Source organism: Chrysemys picta, chromosome 2, assembly GCF_011386835.1.
Source record: "Chrysemys picta bellii isolate R12L10 chromosome 2, ASM1138683v2, whole genome shotgun sequence".
In the NCBI taxonomy this organism is placed as follows: Eukaryota; Metazoa; Chordata; order Testudines; family Emydidae; genus Chrysemys; species Chrysemys picta.
In genome coordinates, this window is record NC_088792.1 from 59,837,061 (window position 1) to 59,852,835 (window position 15,775).

The following is a 15,775-nucleotide window of genomic DNA, read 5'->3' on the forward strand; positions in this document are numbered from 1 at the left end:
CTTTAAAATAGATATATTTGCAGTTTTCATTTTAACTCAATGGGGCAGATCCTCAGTTGGTGTAAATTGCAATAGCTCTGTTAAAGTCAACGGAACTTCACCAATTAACACCAGCTGAGGATCTTGTCTAGCAGTGTCATTATAGACTAATATCTGGCATAAATGCATAGCCACATTTTTTATGATTTTTTTTTTAAATAGCTTCTGGTCAAGCATGTTGCACACTAGCTTTTATTGAGCAGCTACAATAATCTCTGCTGTAACTTCTATCCTGCACTTGTCCCTCCCTATTGGTTTGCTATTTCCTTACTGTGTCATATCATACTAGATTATAAGATACTTATGAAGGGATAATGCCATCTTATTTATTCTGTGAAGTGTCTAGCATATTTTTTGGGTGCTGTGAAATAACAAATAATTTAAACCCTCACAATGTTGAAATTAAATGCTACCCAGTTGTGTATTCATGTTGCTGTTTTTTGCTGGCATTGCAAAAACAACAAATAATAATGCAATAGGCTGATCTTTTTAAAGGTTAGTGATTTTTGTTACATAAGAGATTGTAATGTGGCTCTGTGGGACAGACAGACATTTGACATCCTGAGATAAAAGGTTACCTGTGTTTGTTTTTGTCTGAGGTCAGCATAGGGATTTTTCTTCTTAAACTCACATTTAGTTTTTCTTTAATCCTTGAAAGATTTCTCATTGACTTCTTTAGCACTAATGTAATGGAAAACTTGAAGCCTTACATAACTAGGCATTTCAGGTCCTGTTCTCTTTGGGATATGTGTAAATATAATACCTATAGATTTAGACACACCCCTCATGGGGATACAGACCCATTTGTTAGCCAAGTAAAATGGTACAGTTAGAAACTGTCATCCTTGAAGTGATTGAAATTCTTTCAGTTTTTGAGTCATGGTTCCTGTCTGGTATAATGCCAAATGGATTGTGTAATCAAGAATTTAAAAGATAATAGGGAAAGGCCCATTTTTAACAATAACCCATATAGGAGACCAGCTACATAAGTTTTATAACAGGACCTTTAAGATTTATTTTTGATGTACATTTAAAACCCTCTTTGACTTTTTTAATTTATTTTTTCTGTTTGCCTGCAAATGTTTATAGTGCCTGAAACATTAAAGGTAAATTTGCAGTATTTTTAAAAGGGTCCATTTGAAAATATGTAATACATTTGTTTGTTTCCTTTTAACCAGGAGGTAAAGCAAGCTTTATGTTAAAAGTCCATCCTCTAGAGAAGTATCCGGTGGACCTTTATTATTTAGTTGATGTCTCAGCTTCTATGCACAACAACATAGAAAAATTAAATTCTGTTGGATTTGATTTATCTAAAAAGATGGCAAATATATCTCTTGATTTTCGACTTGGCTTTGGATCATATGTGGACAAGACTGTGTCACCCTATATTAGCATTCACCCAGAAAGAATCCATAATCAGTGCAGGTATGTAATCATGTGTGTTTATTTGGGTAATGCCAAGTGAGAAAAACTGTATGAATAAGAACTTAATTAACATGTTATGCTACATTATAATTTTTTTAAAACTTCACAGTGAGTCTTTCTCTTTGATATCAGCTTGGTTTCCCAGCAGTGTTCTCTTTCTTAAGAAAAAAAAGGCTTCTTTCACGCAGTATTCGGTGATTATTTTAAAATTTCAGAACCGCTCAAGGCATATGTTTTGTATATTTTGCTTTTGTGTTTAAAACAGTCAGATATTGTGATTGATTATTTTGCATGTTTATTTTCTAGTTACAGTACTTTCAAAACTTGTGTGTTAAAATGCTTTCCTTTACATTTTCCCTTTCATCCCTGTATTACATATTTCTCCCAGTCTATTTAACGAACAAAATAAGAACCTTTTGGGTTTGCTTCTGCCATTCTTACTTGGCTAAACCCTCATTTTCCCCAAGTGAGAAGTACAGGATTGGACCAATTATTTTTGCATGTCACAGACTTTATTCCTTGTATTCAACATGCATGTAAGGTGAGGGATCACTGTCCATAACCGCTACAGAACAAGACTCCACACAACAAATCCAAATACCCTTATATGTAAATCAGATTGTTTGTGAATAATTAATATTAATCTTTTTTACATCATATATACAGTAACTCCTCACTTAAAGTCGTCCTGGTTAACGTTGTTTCGTTACGTTGCTGATCAATTAGGGAACATGCTCGTTTAAAGTTGTGCAATGCTCCCTTCTAACTTCGTTTGGCAGCCACCTGCTTTGTCCACTGCTTGCAGGAAGAGCAGCCCGTTTTAACTAGCCAGTGGGGGCTTGGAACCAGGGTGGACCGACAGCCCCCCTATCAGCTGCCCACTCCCCTAAGTTCCTTGTGCAGCAGCTGCCCAGCAGGCTATCAATTGCCGGCAGTTCAGCAGTCCCTCCCCCCACTGCCATGTGCTGCTCCTGTCCTCTGCCTTGGAGCTCCTGAGACTCCTGCTTGCTGTGCGGGAGGGAGGGGAGAAAGAGGGGGGCTAATGTCAGGGTGTCCGTCCCATCCCCGCTCCTGCACCCCACTTACCCCATCTTCCATAGAGCAGGGGGGACACACGATAGGGCTCAGGACAGAGGGAGCTTGCTGGCAGCAGCTGCGGTCTCAGCAAGCTGATCTAATTAAAAAAGCAGTATATTTAAGAGTAGGGTCAGCGTACTTAAAGGGGAAATGCGCATCTCTCTCTCTCTCACACACAGTGTGTGTCTCTGTCTGCAATGCTGTCTCCCCTCCCTCCATTCTTGCTGCCTTGTAGAGTGTGAGAGTTAACCCTTGACGGCTCAGCCAATTGCTAGTTCATCATTTAGCAGTAAGGCATTCCCTGGGAAATATCCCACCCTCTGACTCCTCCACCTCAACCAAGCTTCACAATCATCATCACTGTGTACCAGTATTAAATTGTTTGTTTAAAACTTATACTGTGTGTGTGTATATATATACAGTCTTGTGTGTGTGTGTGTGTGTGTATATGTCTTTTGTCTGTTGAAAAAAAATTCCCTGGAACCTAACCCCCTCATTTACATTAATTCTTATGGGGAAATTGGATTCGCTTAACATTGTTTCGCTTAGTCACATTTTTCAGGAACATAACTACAATGTTAAGTGAGGAATTACTGTACTTGTTGCTAGGTATTAGCTCTACTGTAAGGGCCTGAACCCAAGTCCATTTAAATCAATGGGCATCTTTTCTATTATTTCATGGGCTTTGGATCAGGAACTGTGTCTCTGAATCATTTAAGCACTTATGTAGGTGCCTCAGTCCCACTGAAGTCAATGCTTAACTGTGTTACAGAAAAAGGGCCTAATCTATGGGTTCTGGAATTAGCTCAGCTATCTCTTACTCAAAGCTTCCTTAACATAAAGTGATAAAAATTGTTTAACCTCTGAGAATTTGAGAACATAGTCTTCCATCTGTGTGGCTATGTAACTATTATTAATCTCAATGTGAGGTATATTCATATGTTTATGCCCTTTAGAGTTGATGGGTTTTTAGGTTTTGATTCTGTAGCTCATAGTCATGTGAAATTGTTACAGGATCTGGTCCTTAGTGTGTAGTATTTCTTTATCAGGACACAAAAAAATTAAATGTGAAGTCAAATTGTTCCCTTTCTTAGGGATTCCAAAGGGATAATGTTCTTTTTGAGGTTATACTGTCTCTTGCCGTATTTTGCTGTACATTAAATTCTATACTTCAGCATTGTTTATTTTTTGTTATGATTGCATGAAAGCAATTAGGATTGGGTATACTTTTCACATAACTAGAAGAAAAAAAACGTGCACTAATTTTTGTTCAACATAAACTAGAAATATTTCTAGTTCAAGCGAGTCTAATAAAGATTCTTTTATAAATATATATATATTTTTTCAAAATATCTATATTTACATGTTCCATAAAACCCATCTAGTACTGGAGTTATTAAAATTATTTTTAAATAATATAATATGTTGGGCTTGCTTTGTTTTCTCCTACAGTGATTATAAGTTAGATTGTATGCCACCTCATGGCTACATTCATGTGCTGTCTCTGACTGACAACATAGCAGAGTTCAAAAATGCAGTGAATAAACAAAAGATCTCTGGGAATATTGATACACCTGAAGGAGGGTTTGATGCTATGCTTCAGGCAGCTGTGTGCCAGGTAAGGAGATTTCTGAACAAAGAACTGAATGGCAGTTCAGCAACAGATCTGTATTTATCATTGTTTCTGTTCTCAATGATACTGAGCCATTTATAATATAATAATCATGCTCCTTAGCAACTTTATGCCTGACAGAGGCATGACATTTCCCCCCAGCCCCTTTCCAATCTCCAAGCCGTCATCAAGGCTCCCGGTGAATGTCCTCTTGCTGGAGGAGGACTGAGTAGAGGAATCCCTTTAAGTGCTGATAATTGATGTGGCTCTTGTATGGGGAAAAAAGGTTATGGAAAAATTAGGGCTGTTGATTAATCGCAGTTAACTCATGCAATTAACTCAAAAAAATTAATCAGGATTACAAAAATATATCATGATTAATTGCCATTTTAATCACACTATTAAACAATAGAATACCAATTGAAATTTATTAAATATTATAGATGTTTTTCAACATTTTCAAATATATTAATTTCAAATACAACACAGAATACAAAGTGTACAGTGCTCACTTTATATTATTATTTTTATAACAAATCTTTGCATTGTACAAATGATCAACAAAAGAGAGAGTAGTATTTTTCAGTTCACCTCAGACAAGTACCGTAATGTGAAACAGGTAAACAAGTACCCTTTATTGTGAAAGTGCAACTTACAAATGTAGATTTTTTTTTTGTTACGTAACTTCACTCAAAAACAAAACAATGTAAAACTTTAGAGCCTACAAGTCCACTCAGTCCTACTTCTTATTCAGCCACTCGCTAAGACAAACAAGTTTGTTTACATTTACGGGATATAATGCTGCTGGTTCCTTATTTACAGTGTCACCTGAAATTGAGAACAGACATTCACATGGCACTTTTGTAGCCGGCATTGCCAGTTATTTATGTGTTTACCAGATGTGATAAACATTCATATGCCCCTTTATGCTTCAGCCACCACATGCTTCCATGCTGATGACACTCGTTAAAAAAATAATGCATTAATTAAATTTTGACTGAACTCCTTGGGGAAGAATAGTATGCCTCCTTGTCTGTTTTACCCGCATTCTGTCATGTATTTCATGTTCTAGCAGTCTTGGATGATGACCCAGCACATGTTGTTCGTTTTAAGAACACTTTCACTGCAGATCTGACAAAACGCAAAGAAGGTACCAATGTGAGATTTCTAAAGATAGCTACAGCTCTCAACCCAAGGTTTAAGAATCTGAAGTGCCTTCCAAAATCTGAGAGGCACAAGGGGTGGAGCATGCTTTCAGAAGTCTTAAAAGAGCAACGCTCTGATACAGAAACTACAGACCATGAACCACCAAAAAAGAAAATCAACCTTCTGCTGGTGGCATCTGACTCAGATGATAAAAGTGAACATGCGTCGGTCTGCACTGCTTTGGATCGTTATCGAGCAGAACCCGTCATCAGCATGGACTCATGTCCTCTGGAATGGTGGTTGAAGCATGAAGGGACATATGAATCATTAGCTTATCTGGCACATAAATATCTTGTGGCGCCGGCTACAACACTGCCATGGGAAATGCCTGTTCTCACTTTCAGGTGACATTGTAAATGAGAAGTGGGCAGTATTATCTCCTGTAAATGTGAACAGACTTGATTGTCTGGGTGACTGGTTCAACAAGAAGTAGGACTGAGTGGACTTGTAGGCTCTAAAGTTTTATGTTTTTTATTTTTGAATGCAGTTTTTTTTGTACATAATTCTACATTTGTAAGTTCAACTTTCATGATAAAGAGATTGTGCTACAGTATTTGTTTTTGGTGAAATGAAAAATACTATTTTGTTTTTTACAGCACAAATATTTATAATAAAAATAAATATAAAGTGAACACTACACTTTTCTGTGTTGTAATTGAAATCAATATATTTGAAAATGTAGAAAACATACAAAATATTTAAATAAATGGTATTCCATTATTGCTTAACAGTGTGATTAATCATGATTCATTTTGTTAATCATTTGACAGCCCTAGTAAAAATGGCATTTTCCTACTTAACATATTTGGTCCGTGTGTGTGTGATCCAATGCAAGTGTGCTGATTTCGGTAACAAAAATAAGTTTTACTGTGTCTTATTCCTATTAGCACAGCAGAGTCAACACCGCACTGGGAGACAGAGCTGGGAGCAAGTTCTCCTGTATCAACAGAATTATTTACTAAGCTCCAACATTGCATTTACACAAGTTATTAAAGGTGTAATTTAAAGTCAGGAGTTGAATGAGTGTAACTGAGGATCAGATTTGGCCTGAAAACTTTTATTATTGGTAATGGAAAATTCCAATCTTGATTCTCCTGTCACGGGTTGGATTTTCAGGGTTGGCAGTTAGAAACAACTAACTGTAAATATATAAACTGAACATATTTGATATTTTTAAATCAATGAGACACAATAATGATAAAATCCAATGTAACAGTTTTAGGCTCTTTAAAGAGCGGACCTGCTCTTCAGCTGACCAATGGAGGATCCCACTGAGCAATACAGAATCCTCCCTCTACCTTTGTTCTAAGGGCTGCATATGTGGTTTGAACTTTCTAAAATCCTCCATTTTAGAAAATATTTGAGTACTAAATTGTCATTGCCTTGTATGGTTTTAGCATACAGATGCATTTCACCTTACTGCATGCCTTACTGCATGGCTACAGAAATATTTTCATACTCCTCGAAGTAGAAAAGAATGAGGAAAGATCTACATGACACACAAAGTTCAGTGTCCATCCAGTCCTCTTGCTTTTTGCTTTGTCAAGCAATGCAATGCCTGTCCAGCTTAGCTGGTAGGACTTCTGGACAATGGTGCTGTTCATGTCAAGAGGATCAGGCTTCTTTTTCATGGATCTTCTCTTTTATCCATTTATACCTTTTCTTTTAGGACAGGGGAATGAGTTGAGAGAATAATCACACAAAAAACACCCCACCAAAAACAGATTAACTTTCGGCTTCTTTATATTAAAAAGATGAAGAGTGTAAAGCGGGAAAATAAACACAAAACATAGAAGTCCTGTTCACAGCTGCTACAAAAATAACTTTGAAGCACTGAAAAGCTTTCTTGCTTTTAAAGGTTGATCACTGGATACATTCCATACCTCTGACATTCAAGTTCGAAAGGGGTTATATGCTTCCAAAAATAATAGAATGGAAACATTCATGAGTATAGACAGTCCTTCCTGTTAATTGAATTGTGGACTAAAATGGATGAGAACAATGTGCATTTCATAACAACAAGTGTGAGCTGTAAGTTAATTAATACAAACTAATTTTTTCATAGAGCAGAACTTTCTAACTTGCTCTGAGTAGGAGACTCGTTGCCAATTACCATTTTTACAAATTAGAGAGTGAATGAAAAAATCTGAGAGGAAAAATAAAAGATACCATATCATGATACGTTCTCTGGTCACTTAATTTTTACAAGTGTAGTTTAGCTTAATTATTTAGGATAATACTTCACAGCCCACTCTTTTCCCATCCTACAACTCACCATCCTTTGGTCTGTGCTTCTCAGAGTCATAGCTAATAAGTTTTGTGCAGCTCCATGTGACATTTTATCCAGTTATGTAATGGACTCATTTGCATATGCCCGTAAACTTTATCTTACTGTTGACATACCCTGTCCCAAGCAGTGGCAGGTTAGGACATGGAGCTGCACAAATTTTGACAGAGCAGGCACCACAGCACCCCTTTCCAGCTAGAAGGAGCCACAGGCTGGCTCTGCAGCCCAGCTGAATATATGCCTGGGTTGCCGAATGTCTGGGTGTCATACCTGATGCTGAACTTGATGTCATACATGATGCTGCCAGCAGCAGCGAGCGACCTGGCCCCAGCTAGCCCCACCTCTTCCCATCCCTGCTCTGCCTCCGCCCCCATTCCAACTCTTCCCCTAACCCCCCGCCTCTTTACAGCTTCCACCCCTTCACCGAGCAACGCTGGGAGCCGGCGGGGCAGAACAGGTTGGGGCCGGGTCGCTCGCTGCTGCCAACGCCAGGCGCCACCCTGGATCCCGTGTCCCTCTGAAGCGTGGGGCTCCCCCAAAGTGCGGGGCCTAGGGCGGTTGACCTGGTCCGTCCTATGGACTGGACGGCTCTGTTTGGATCCGTTCTGGGCACCACCAAAAATTACACAAACCTGGCGCCCATGATTGATAGTTGTGATTTTTTTTCATGTTAAATTTTGTTGAGTAGAATGGATGCAATATCCTAACTGATGCTATGTTTTGTGTCCCTTTTGAGACGTGTAAGGAATTTACAAAAAAACAGTGTTTCTCTTATTTTGACTCTGGTATCATTAAGTATATTCAAAAATGTGTTGCATTCATTCAGAGAATTGCTTTGTGTGTTTCTTCTACGTAGTGATCTCAAATCAAAGAATTTTACAAACACTGTGCAGTTGAGTTGATAGGTACTAACATCACAAATGGAATTTTGCAGTTGTGTTATCATAGAATATCAGGGTTGGAAGGGACCTTAGGAGATCATCTAGTCCAACCCCCTGCTCAAAGCAGGGCCAATCCCCAGACAGATTTTTATCCCAGTTCCCTAAATGGCCCCCTCAAGGATTGAACTCACAACCCTGGGTTTAATAGGCCAATGCTCAAACCACTGAGCTATCCCTCCCCCCCAACAATATACAATATACGTGTTATACCAACACGTATATTGCACAACAAATATTTCGGACTCAATTTTTATGGGTGATGTCTCTTTTTTTTTAAAAAGGGAGGCGGGGGAGAGGAGACAAGTCAATGGAAAATAAATCCATCTGCTCCAAGATGGATTGAAATTAACAGAACTCACTTCTTGTGGACTTGCTAACCCTATGCCTCAAATCCTTTAAAGCATTTAAACATGTGCAGAACTTTGCTCACATAAGTACTTTGCAGGATCAGGATAAATACCCAGCCCCATATGTAAAGAATTAGTGCTTTAACTACTTCATCTGCCTTGAGTGTGTGCTTACGCTCTCAGCTTCAGTGCTTATGTTTTGCTTTTAAGCAGTGCAGTACCTGAAAATAGACTTACACTGGACTTCCATAGACATATTTACCATTTATAGAATTAAAAGAGTTAAATTTCATTCTCATGCTTACTTTTTTTCTTTTAGAGCCATATTGGTTGGCGCAAAGAAGCAAAGCGATTACTTCTTGTGATGACAGATCAGACCTCTCATCTGGCCCTTGATAGTAAATTGGCCGGGATAGTAATTCCCAATGATGGAAATTGCCATCTGAAAGATAATGTGTACATCAAAGCTACAAGTATGGTAAGGTATATGTCATACTTTCTTACCTTTGGGAAGCCAATGCATTGTCAAATTTAAAAATCAAGATTTTAAATTGACACTAAACTGATGCGTCTACTTAAATTAGTAAAACATTAATATTTGCCTTAGTAAGCAGGATGTAGAACCAAGAACAAGTGTGATGGAAGTAAAATTATTGACACCCTTTCTATCGGATGTAAAATATTTCAGTAATCCATTTTGGTGGGGTCAGCAGTGTTCTGCAAAGCACAATATAATAAGGTATTTTTAGGAGGTAAGTTACTATCTGATAGATCTCCTGCATCTGTTGTATAGAATGTAAAAAGGAAGGAGGGAAATCATCATTTTGTTGCATTACTCTGCACAAGAATATGCTAGCAATTTGCAGGAGTCTTGCATTATATGGTAGAGACTCGTTCTAGTAAATCAAACAGTGCTGATAGTGCTTTCAGGTCAGAGAGGATGCTTTGTGGCATTGAAGGGAGTAGAGGATAGGGCCTTGTAGAAATCAGGCAGGGAAGATGATGTATAATAATAATAGTAAGAAACTAATTCAATCTTGGCACACTAAAAGGAGTCTTGTGCCAGAGGGGTTTAAAGAGTTAGCACGGTTTTAGATACATCTGAATTCCACACGGCATGACTTACTGGTTTATATATTTGTGCAAAAAATGCATCAAATACACTGGCATGCAATGATAACCTGTTTATATTCAGCAGGCTTGTTTTAGCTTTCAAAAGTCTTCTTCAATAATGTATGAAAGATTCTATAGTTTTGGAAAGCAATTTTTCTCAGATTTGTAGGGTTTAGTGAAATTGCTTAATCTTAGTTCAGTTGGGAGAATAGGAATCACTGCCTAACTGATACATTACCATAAATAAGCAGATACCGGAAATATGAAATGACAGGTGGATCTTTGGTTTGTGCAGTGCCATTGCAACACAGCATCGTCCATGAGACAAACATTGCCAACAGGCAACTTTGCTGCCTCCAGGAGCTCACATTGTAAGACACACATTTAGCTGTAGTGTAAGATGGCAGTAGTCCCCACTAACTCAGTAGGAATTCCATCTATGTATGCCAAGGCTAACTTTGATCCCAAAAGCCCAGTGTACACAGGAATGGCACAATAGAGCTAACAGTGTGTATGTACGAAAGCAGTAGAATACCTTCCAGAACAGTGTGTGACATTGAAGCTGAAATGCTTCTCGGAACAAGTGGGTGTTTAGAAGCTTGGCAGACTGACTGGAAGGCTGTTTGGATTTCAGATTATCTAATGTTCTTTCATTAATTTACTCCTTCTGTCACCTTTTGTATTTCCCCTCGCTTATCAGGCTTGTTTATTCCCCTTCAGCTAGCCTGTTTGGTTTCAGTATTGTTATACTGCTCCAATTATGTAAACAACTATTCCATTTAATCTGTTTCATGAAAGTAATCCACAGGAATCCCTTCATCAGAACGAAAGACTATATACTTGTGAGCTATAGTATCTTTTCAGTTCCACTGGCGTGTGACCCCTTTTACTTCAGAGGAGTTGCACTACTATAACAGAGGAGAATTTGTCTCTGTATATTAAACAATTGCTTTAAATATTGAACTTTTCTCTGGTGCCAAAGACTCTTCTGATGTTCTAGATAGTCTATCTGTTACAAAGCAAGTCCATTATTTTCTGTGTTGAGAATTTAGCTGAAATACTGAATACTTCAGTTTTCAACTGGAAACTGTCACCAGTAGAATACAAAACAAAAAATGAGCTACTCGATTAAGACAGGTTGGCTGCTGATTGCAGAAAGGGTTTTAAATGCTCTTTCTGAACTAAAGGCTTTTGGAGTCATACTCTTCTGTGCATGGCTACTTCCAAATGGGGTCAAACCTCGCCCTGAGTTTTTTGTGGTGGAGTTTTTGTGGAATAGGCAGTAGGTTTAGCCTCCCAAAGCAAGTCATCAATGGATTTCCCACAGTGAGGCATGTTTTGATATAACTGCTCTGCTGACCCTCTTTCCAGTTTTGCCATTGGCTGATGCATGCAGACATGTGGGAAGTTGTGTAGCAGTAGACATGGGAAAGAGTTTCTCTACACTGTGGATCTTTCACAATATCAGACTTTTTGGAATAGATGTGATTCAGCAGCATAACGCTTATTCATGCAGGGCTGCTGTGCAGTTTCCTACACAAATCGCTGCTGTGTTTTTCTCTGTAGCTTTTCTCCATACAGAGTACATGACATGTCCAGTGGTCCCTGCCAGCCTGATCTTAGAGATGGAAAAGATCTAATACAGCGGTTCTCAAACTGTGGGTGAGGACTCTGTTTTAATGGGGTCGTCAGGGCTGGCGTTAGACTTGCTGGGGCCCAGGGCTGAAGCTGAAGCCCGAACCTCACCACCCGGGGCCAAAACTGAAGCCCAAGGGCTTCATCCCTGGTCAGTGAGATCCCTGGGCAGTGAGGCCTAGGTTACAGGCCCCCCACCTGGGGCTAAAGCCCTTGGGCTTCAGATTTGCCCCCCCCCGCCCTCCACCGAAACACACCCGGAGCAGTGGGCCTCAGGCTTTGGCTTTCGTCTCCCCCACCCCTGCCTGGGGTGGCGGGGCTCAAGAGATCTCAGGCTTCGGTCGCCTCTCCTGGGGTCATGTAGTAATTTTTGTTGTCAGAAGGGGGTTGCGGTGCAATGAAGTTTGAAAACCACTGATCTAGTAGATCATTAGGTCCTCATTTGTGCACTACAGGCTGCTTCCCTGCCCTTTTAATAAATCAAATTCGTTGTGGCTTCTTCTAAGCATGACCAGAAAGGTGTTGGGAGAGATAGGGATTGATGCTGTTTATTGCTTATAGAACACCTGGACAGACTGATTAGTTAGGTGATTCTGGTTTTCTAATTACTATAGGAATAGGATTTTCAAGTCTTGTCTACCCTGTTTTTGATGGGGGGTTCCTTTTATTCTGCCTTAATTAAGGGACTGGAGGGACTCACTTTTTAATAAGATATTTTAAAATCTGGGGGGAAAAGTCCTCCTCCTCACCATTGATTAAGTTTTACTTTCTTGATACCTTTGATAATCCTACTTAGCCTGTAGTCACCTAGAGACCCTTCCAAGAAAAACAGACACAGACCTGACTTTCTAATAAAACAAGCAAAAACAAAAATAAAACTTTTCTGCTTTGGCGTAGAAAGAAGGCATGTCTGTTTTTCCTCTTTAAAAATACATCCTACAAAAGAAAAAGCGCTCACACCTATTTGTGTTTGGTTTTATTTTTCTCCCTTTATAGATCACTTTCCAACAATATTTTTACAAAGTGGAAGAACCATTTGCCATCAGGCTATATTCCTACTAGCCTCTAGAAATCAACTAGGGAATAATAGAAGAGAGTGTAATTGGTGTGTTTGTGTTTTCACTTAGCTGTGGAATTAAGAGGATTCCACTGTATTTACATACAAATACTTCCCTTTAAGACAGAAATTGTTTCCAGTTTTTTCCTTTGTTTCTTTGTGGCTTTTAAAGGTCGCCAAGAAAGCATGAGTGATGGGAGGAAAGAAGACTCTCCTTTTTTAATTAGAAATGTCCTTAGTTCACTCCCTCCCCTAAAATATTTAATATCTCTGATCATTATCTTCTAAACTCAAGAAAACAGTAGGTTGGAGTAGGGAAAGAGCAATGATGTAACTAAAACTAAACAGGCTATCTAAAAAGGGAGTACATTTTCCTGGCTAGTAGAGAGAAAAGATAAGATAAAATACATAAAACATAGTAAGATTCTTACAGGAAGCAGAATGGAGTCGATGACTAATCCTGTTGCCAGCTGTGCCTTGTTATGATATTGTAATATGTTTGTAATATAATAGAAAATTTGGTCTCTCTGGAATTTTCAGATGACTTTTTTTACTTTGGCCTTATTTTTTTAAAATAAGAAATAGGTTTTCAAAGTCATCTATAAGTCTAATGATATTTTAATACATGACATAACAAATTTGGACATTACAATGAGTTAACATGAAAATATAGGTAACCTGTAGTTGCACTTATAAATTAACTAGCTGAGGCATAGACTTGGGAGCCAATCCTACAAACTGTTACTTGCATAAGACTTCAGTGAGCCCCCCATCTAAGTAAGAGTTTGTGTCTTCAGGCCTAGGAGCCCACTCCTGCTCCCACAGAACTCGTTAAGAGCTTTTGCCATTGATTTCAGATTTGCCGCTGGCTGACCTTGCTTGAATGTTTGTTCCTGCATTTTGACTACTGGGCTGGGCCTCACAAACTCAGAAATAGAGCTGAGTGAATAATTGATTTTTGAGTTCAGTGGTCAAACTAAAAAAAATTAGTTTATTTCAAACCACAGTAGATTTTTATTTATTTCCCCCCACCCCACCCCCGGAAATAATCAGTTTTAGTTCAAAACTGTTTTGATCCTTTCAAAACTGTTTTCCTCATTTTTTTTATTCAGCCCAAACTGAATTCAACCCAAATTCATAAACTGCATTTCACCAGCTGTACTAAGCCTTGTCTACACTAGAGCATTTTGGTGTCGCAACTCTATAAAAAGCACCTTGCATCCACTCTCACAATTCCTCCTTTGGTAAATGGGCTTTCAGTCTGCTGTTGTGACTGCACTTGTTCTGAGTAAAGCTGAGCACTGTTTCACCCATCGTGTTTTGCTGCTGTGCCAATATAAACAGGAGCTGTTGCAGCTGCAATCGTACAGTTGGTCTTCCCATTGATATCCCATAGTGATCATAATAAATGACATCTCTACAACTTCCTCCCCTTCCCCCCATTCAGACAGGCCAATTGTGCTGTTTGGGTGGTCCTGTCTTATAAAAGCACAGAGACCTATTATAAGTAGATTTTATTTCAGTTTTCTCATTAGTTTTTTCTACAATAGTCTATACAGTAGGAGTTTTGTGGAAATGCCACATGGGCTACCAAAATAACTTTTATTCCAAAGTTTGCTACAAATATTGCAAAAAAGTCACTTTCCGTTGTTAGATCTGATTTCCTTGCTGGACTTAAGAGTTTGATCCAGCCAGTGTGTGTCTGCGTGAGTGGTGGGCCCCCAGGGGTGGTGCTAAATTAGTCTGGGGTGTGTGGGAGTGATGTGAATAGGAAGAAAGCAATGGTAGGGATGGGTCTATAACTCCTGTTATCTTACTCCAACAATGATGGGTAAGGTGCATCCTCCTGTGGTTGAATTATGAGCTTCCTCCCTTCCCTCCTTGACACAAGTGAAAGCAGCCGCATACTGGCACTAGCACAGCTATTCTCTGCTTCCATGGCCACCTAATTTGTCAATAACAGGCATATGCAGCCTGCCTTTATAGAAACACCACCAAATGCCCCAACCTCTATGTCCTTCCACTTTCATAATCTTGAGTAGCATGTTGTCTTCTGGTGAACAAGGGAATGTAGAAGCGTGGTGCAAACAGAAGAAGGGAAAAAAACAATGAAAAAGAAGCTGAAAAATGAGATGAGATAGATGGGTAGTGGCAGGAGAAAACAGGCACAGAAAAATACAAGAAAGGTGTGGGGGAGGAAGGTTAATAGGCAACAACTGTGGTACCAGGGCCTGGCATCGGTGGATCATGGCCCATAAAGCAATACAATGGAAGATGGTGTCTCTATCAAAAGGTTGGGAAGCATTGAACGAAATCCTGATTAATTCCCTGTACTTTCCCAGGAATCATATGTGTTTAATTTATTTTTTGTTAAGTATTCAAAGATTGGAATAACTCCCATGTATGTTTATTTTACTGCTCAGAGACCACAGAATATGATTTAAATGGGTTTAGTCTACCAAAACTGAAGTCTTTTTTATAATTTATTTTATTTTTCAGGAACATCCATCTCTTGGGCAACTTTCTGAAAAACTGATAGACAACAACATCAATGTTATCTTTGCAGTTCAAGGAAACCAGTTTCACTGGTATAAGGTGTGATAAAAGTCATAATTGCAATTGCTTTCTTTTTAAAAGTGCAATTTTAAGATTCTGATTGTGAATAAATTATTGCATTTTTCATAGGATCTTTTGCCTCTGTTGCCTGGTACTGTCGCAAGACAAATAGAATCGCAAGCAGCTAATCTCAATGATTTGGTGGTAGAAGCCTATCAGGTATGTTTCCCATGAAGATTATGTAATTTTTTTTTCTTGTTTGTGCAGTTTTCCTACATATAATAAACTACAGCCTAAAGCTGAGATTTTCAAAGGTGCCTAGGGAAGTTAGGTGCCAAACTCCTATTGAAAGTCAGTAGGAGTTGGGTGCCTGGCTCCTTTGAAATTCCTAGCATGAGGTCCATATCTGGTGAACATTGTAAGTGACCTAATCCTCTGATGGTTAAGATGAGTTCTCAGTTTATTGGTGCCTTCATTGCT

At 38.8% G+C, this 15,775-nt stretch overlaps 1 protein-coding gene across 3 annotated transcripts in view; it reads left to right on the forward strand.

The window, feature by feature from the left end:
• The window catches only part of ITGB8 (integrin subunit beta 8), a 73,126-nt gene that overhangs the window by 31,877 nt on the left and 25,474 nt on the right, over positions 1-15,775 (forward strand). For all 3 annotated transcript variants that reach the window (XM_042856359.2, XM_005303147.4, XM_005303148.3), the window contains exons 4-8: positions 1,218-1,464; positions 3,994-4,159; positions 9,254-9,412; positions 15,239-15,334; positions 15,425-15,514. In XM_042856359.2, the coding sequence (XP_042712293.1) occupies positions 1,218-1,464; positions 3,994-4,159; positions 9,254-9,412; positions 15,239-15,334; positions 15,425-15,514 (758 nt within the window). The remainder of the gene's footprint in view (positions 1-1,217; positions 1,465-3,993; positions 4,160-9,253; positions 9,413-15,238; positions 15,335-15,424; positions 15,515-15,775) is intronic.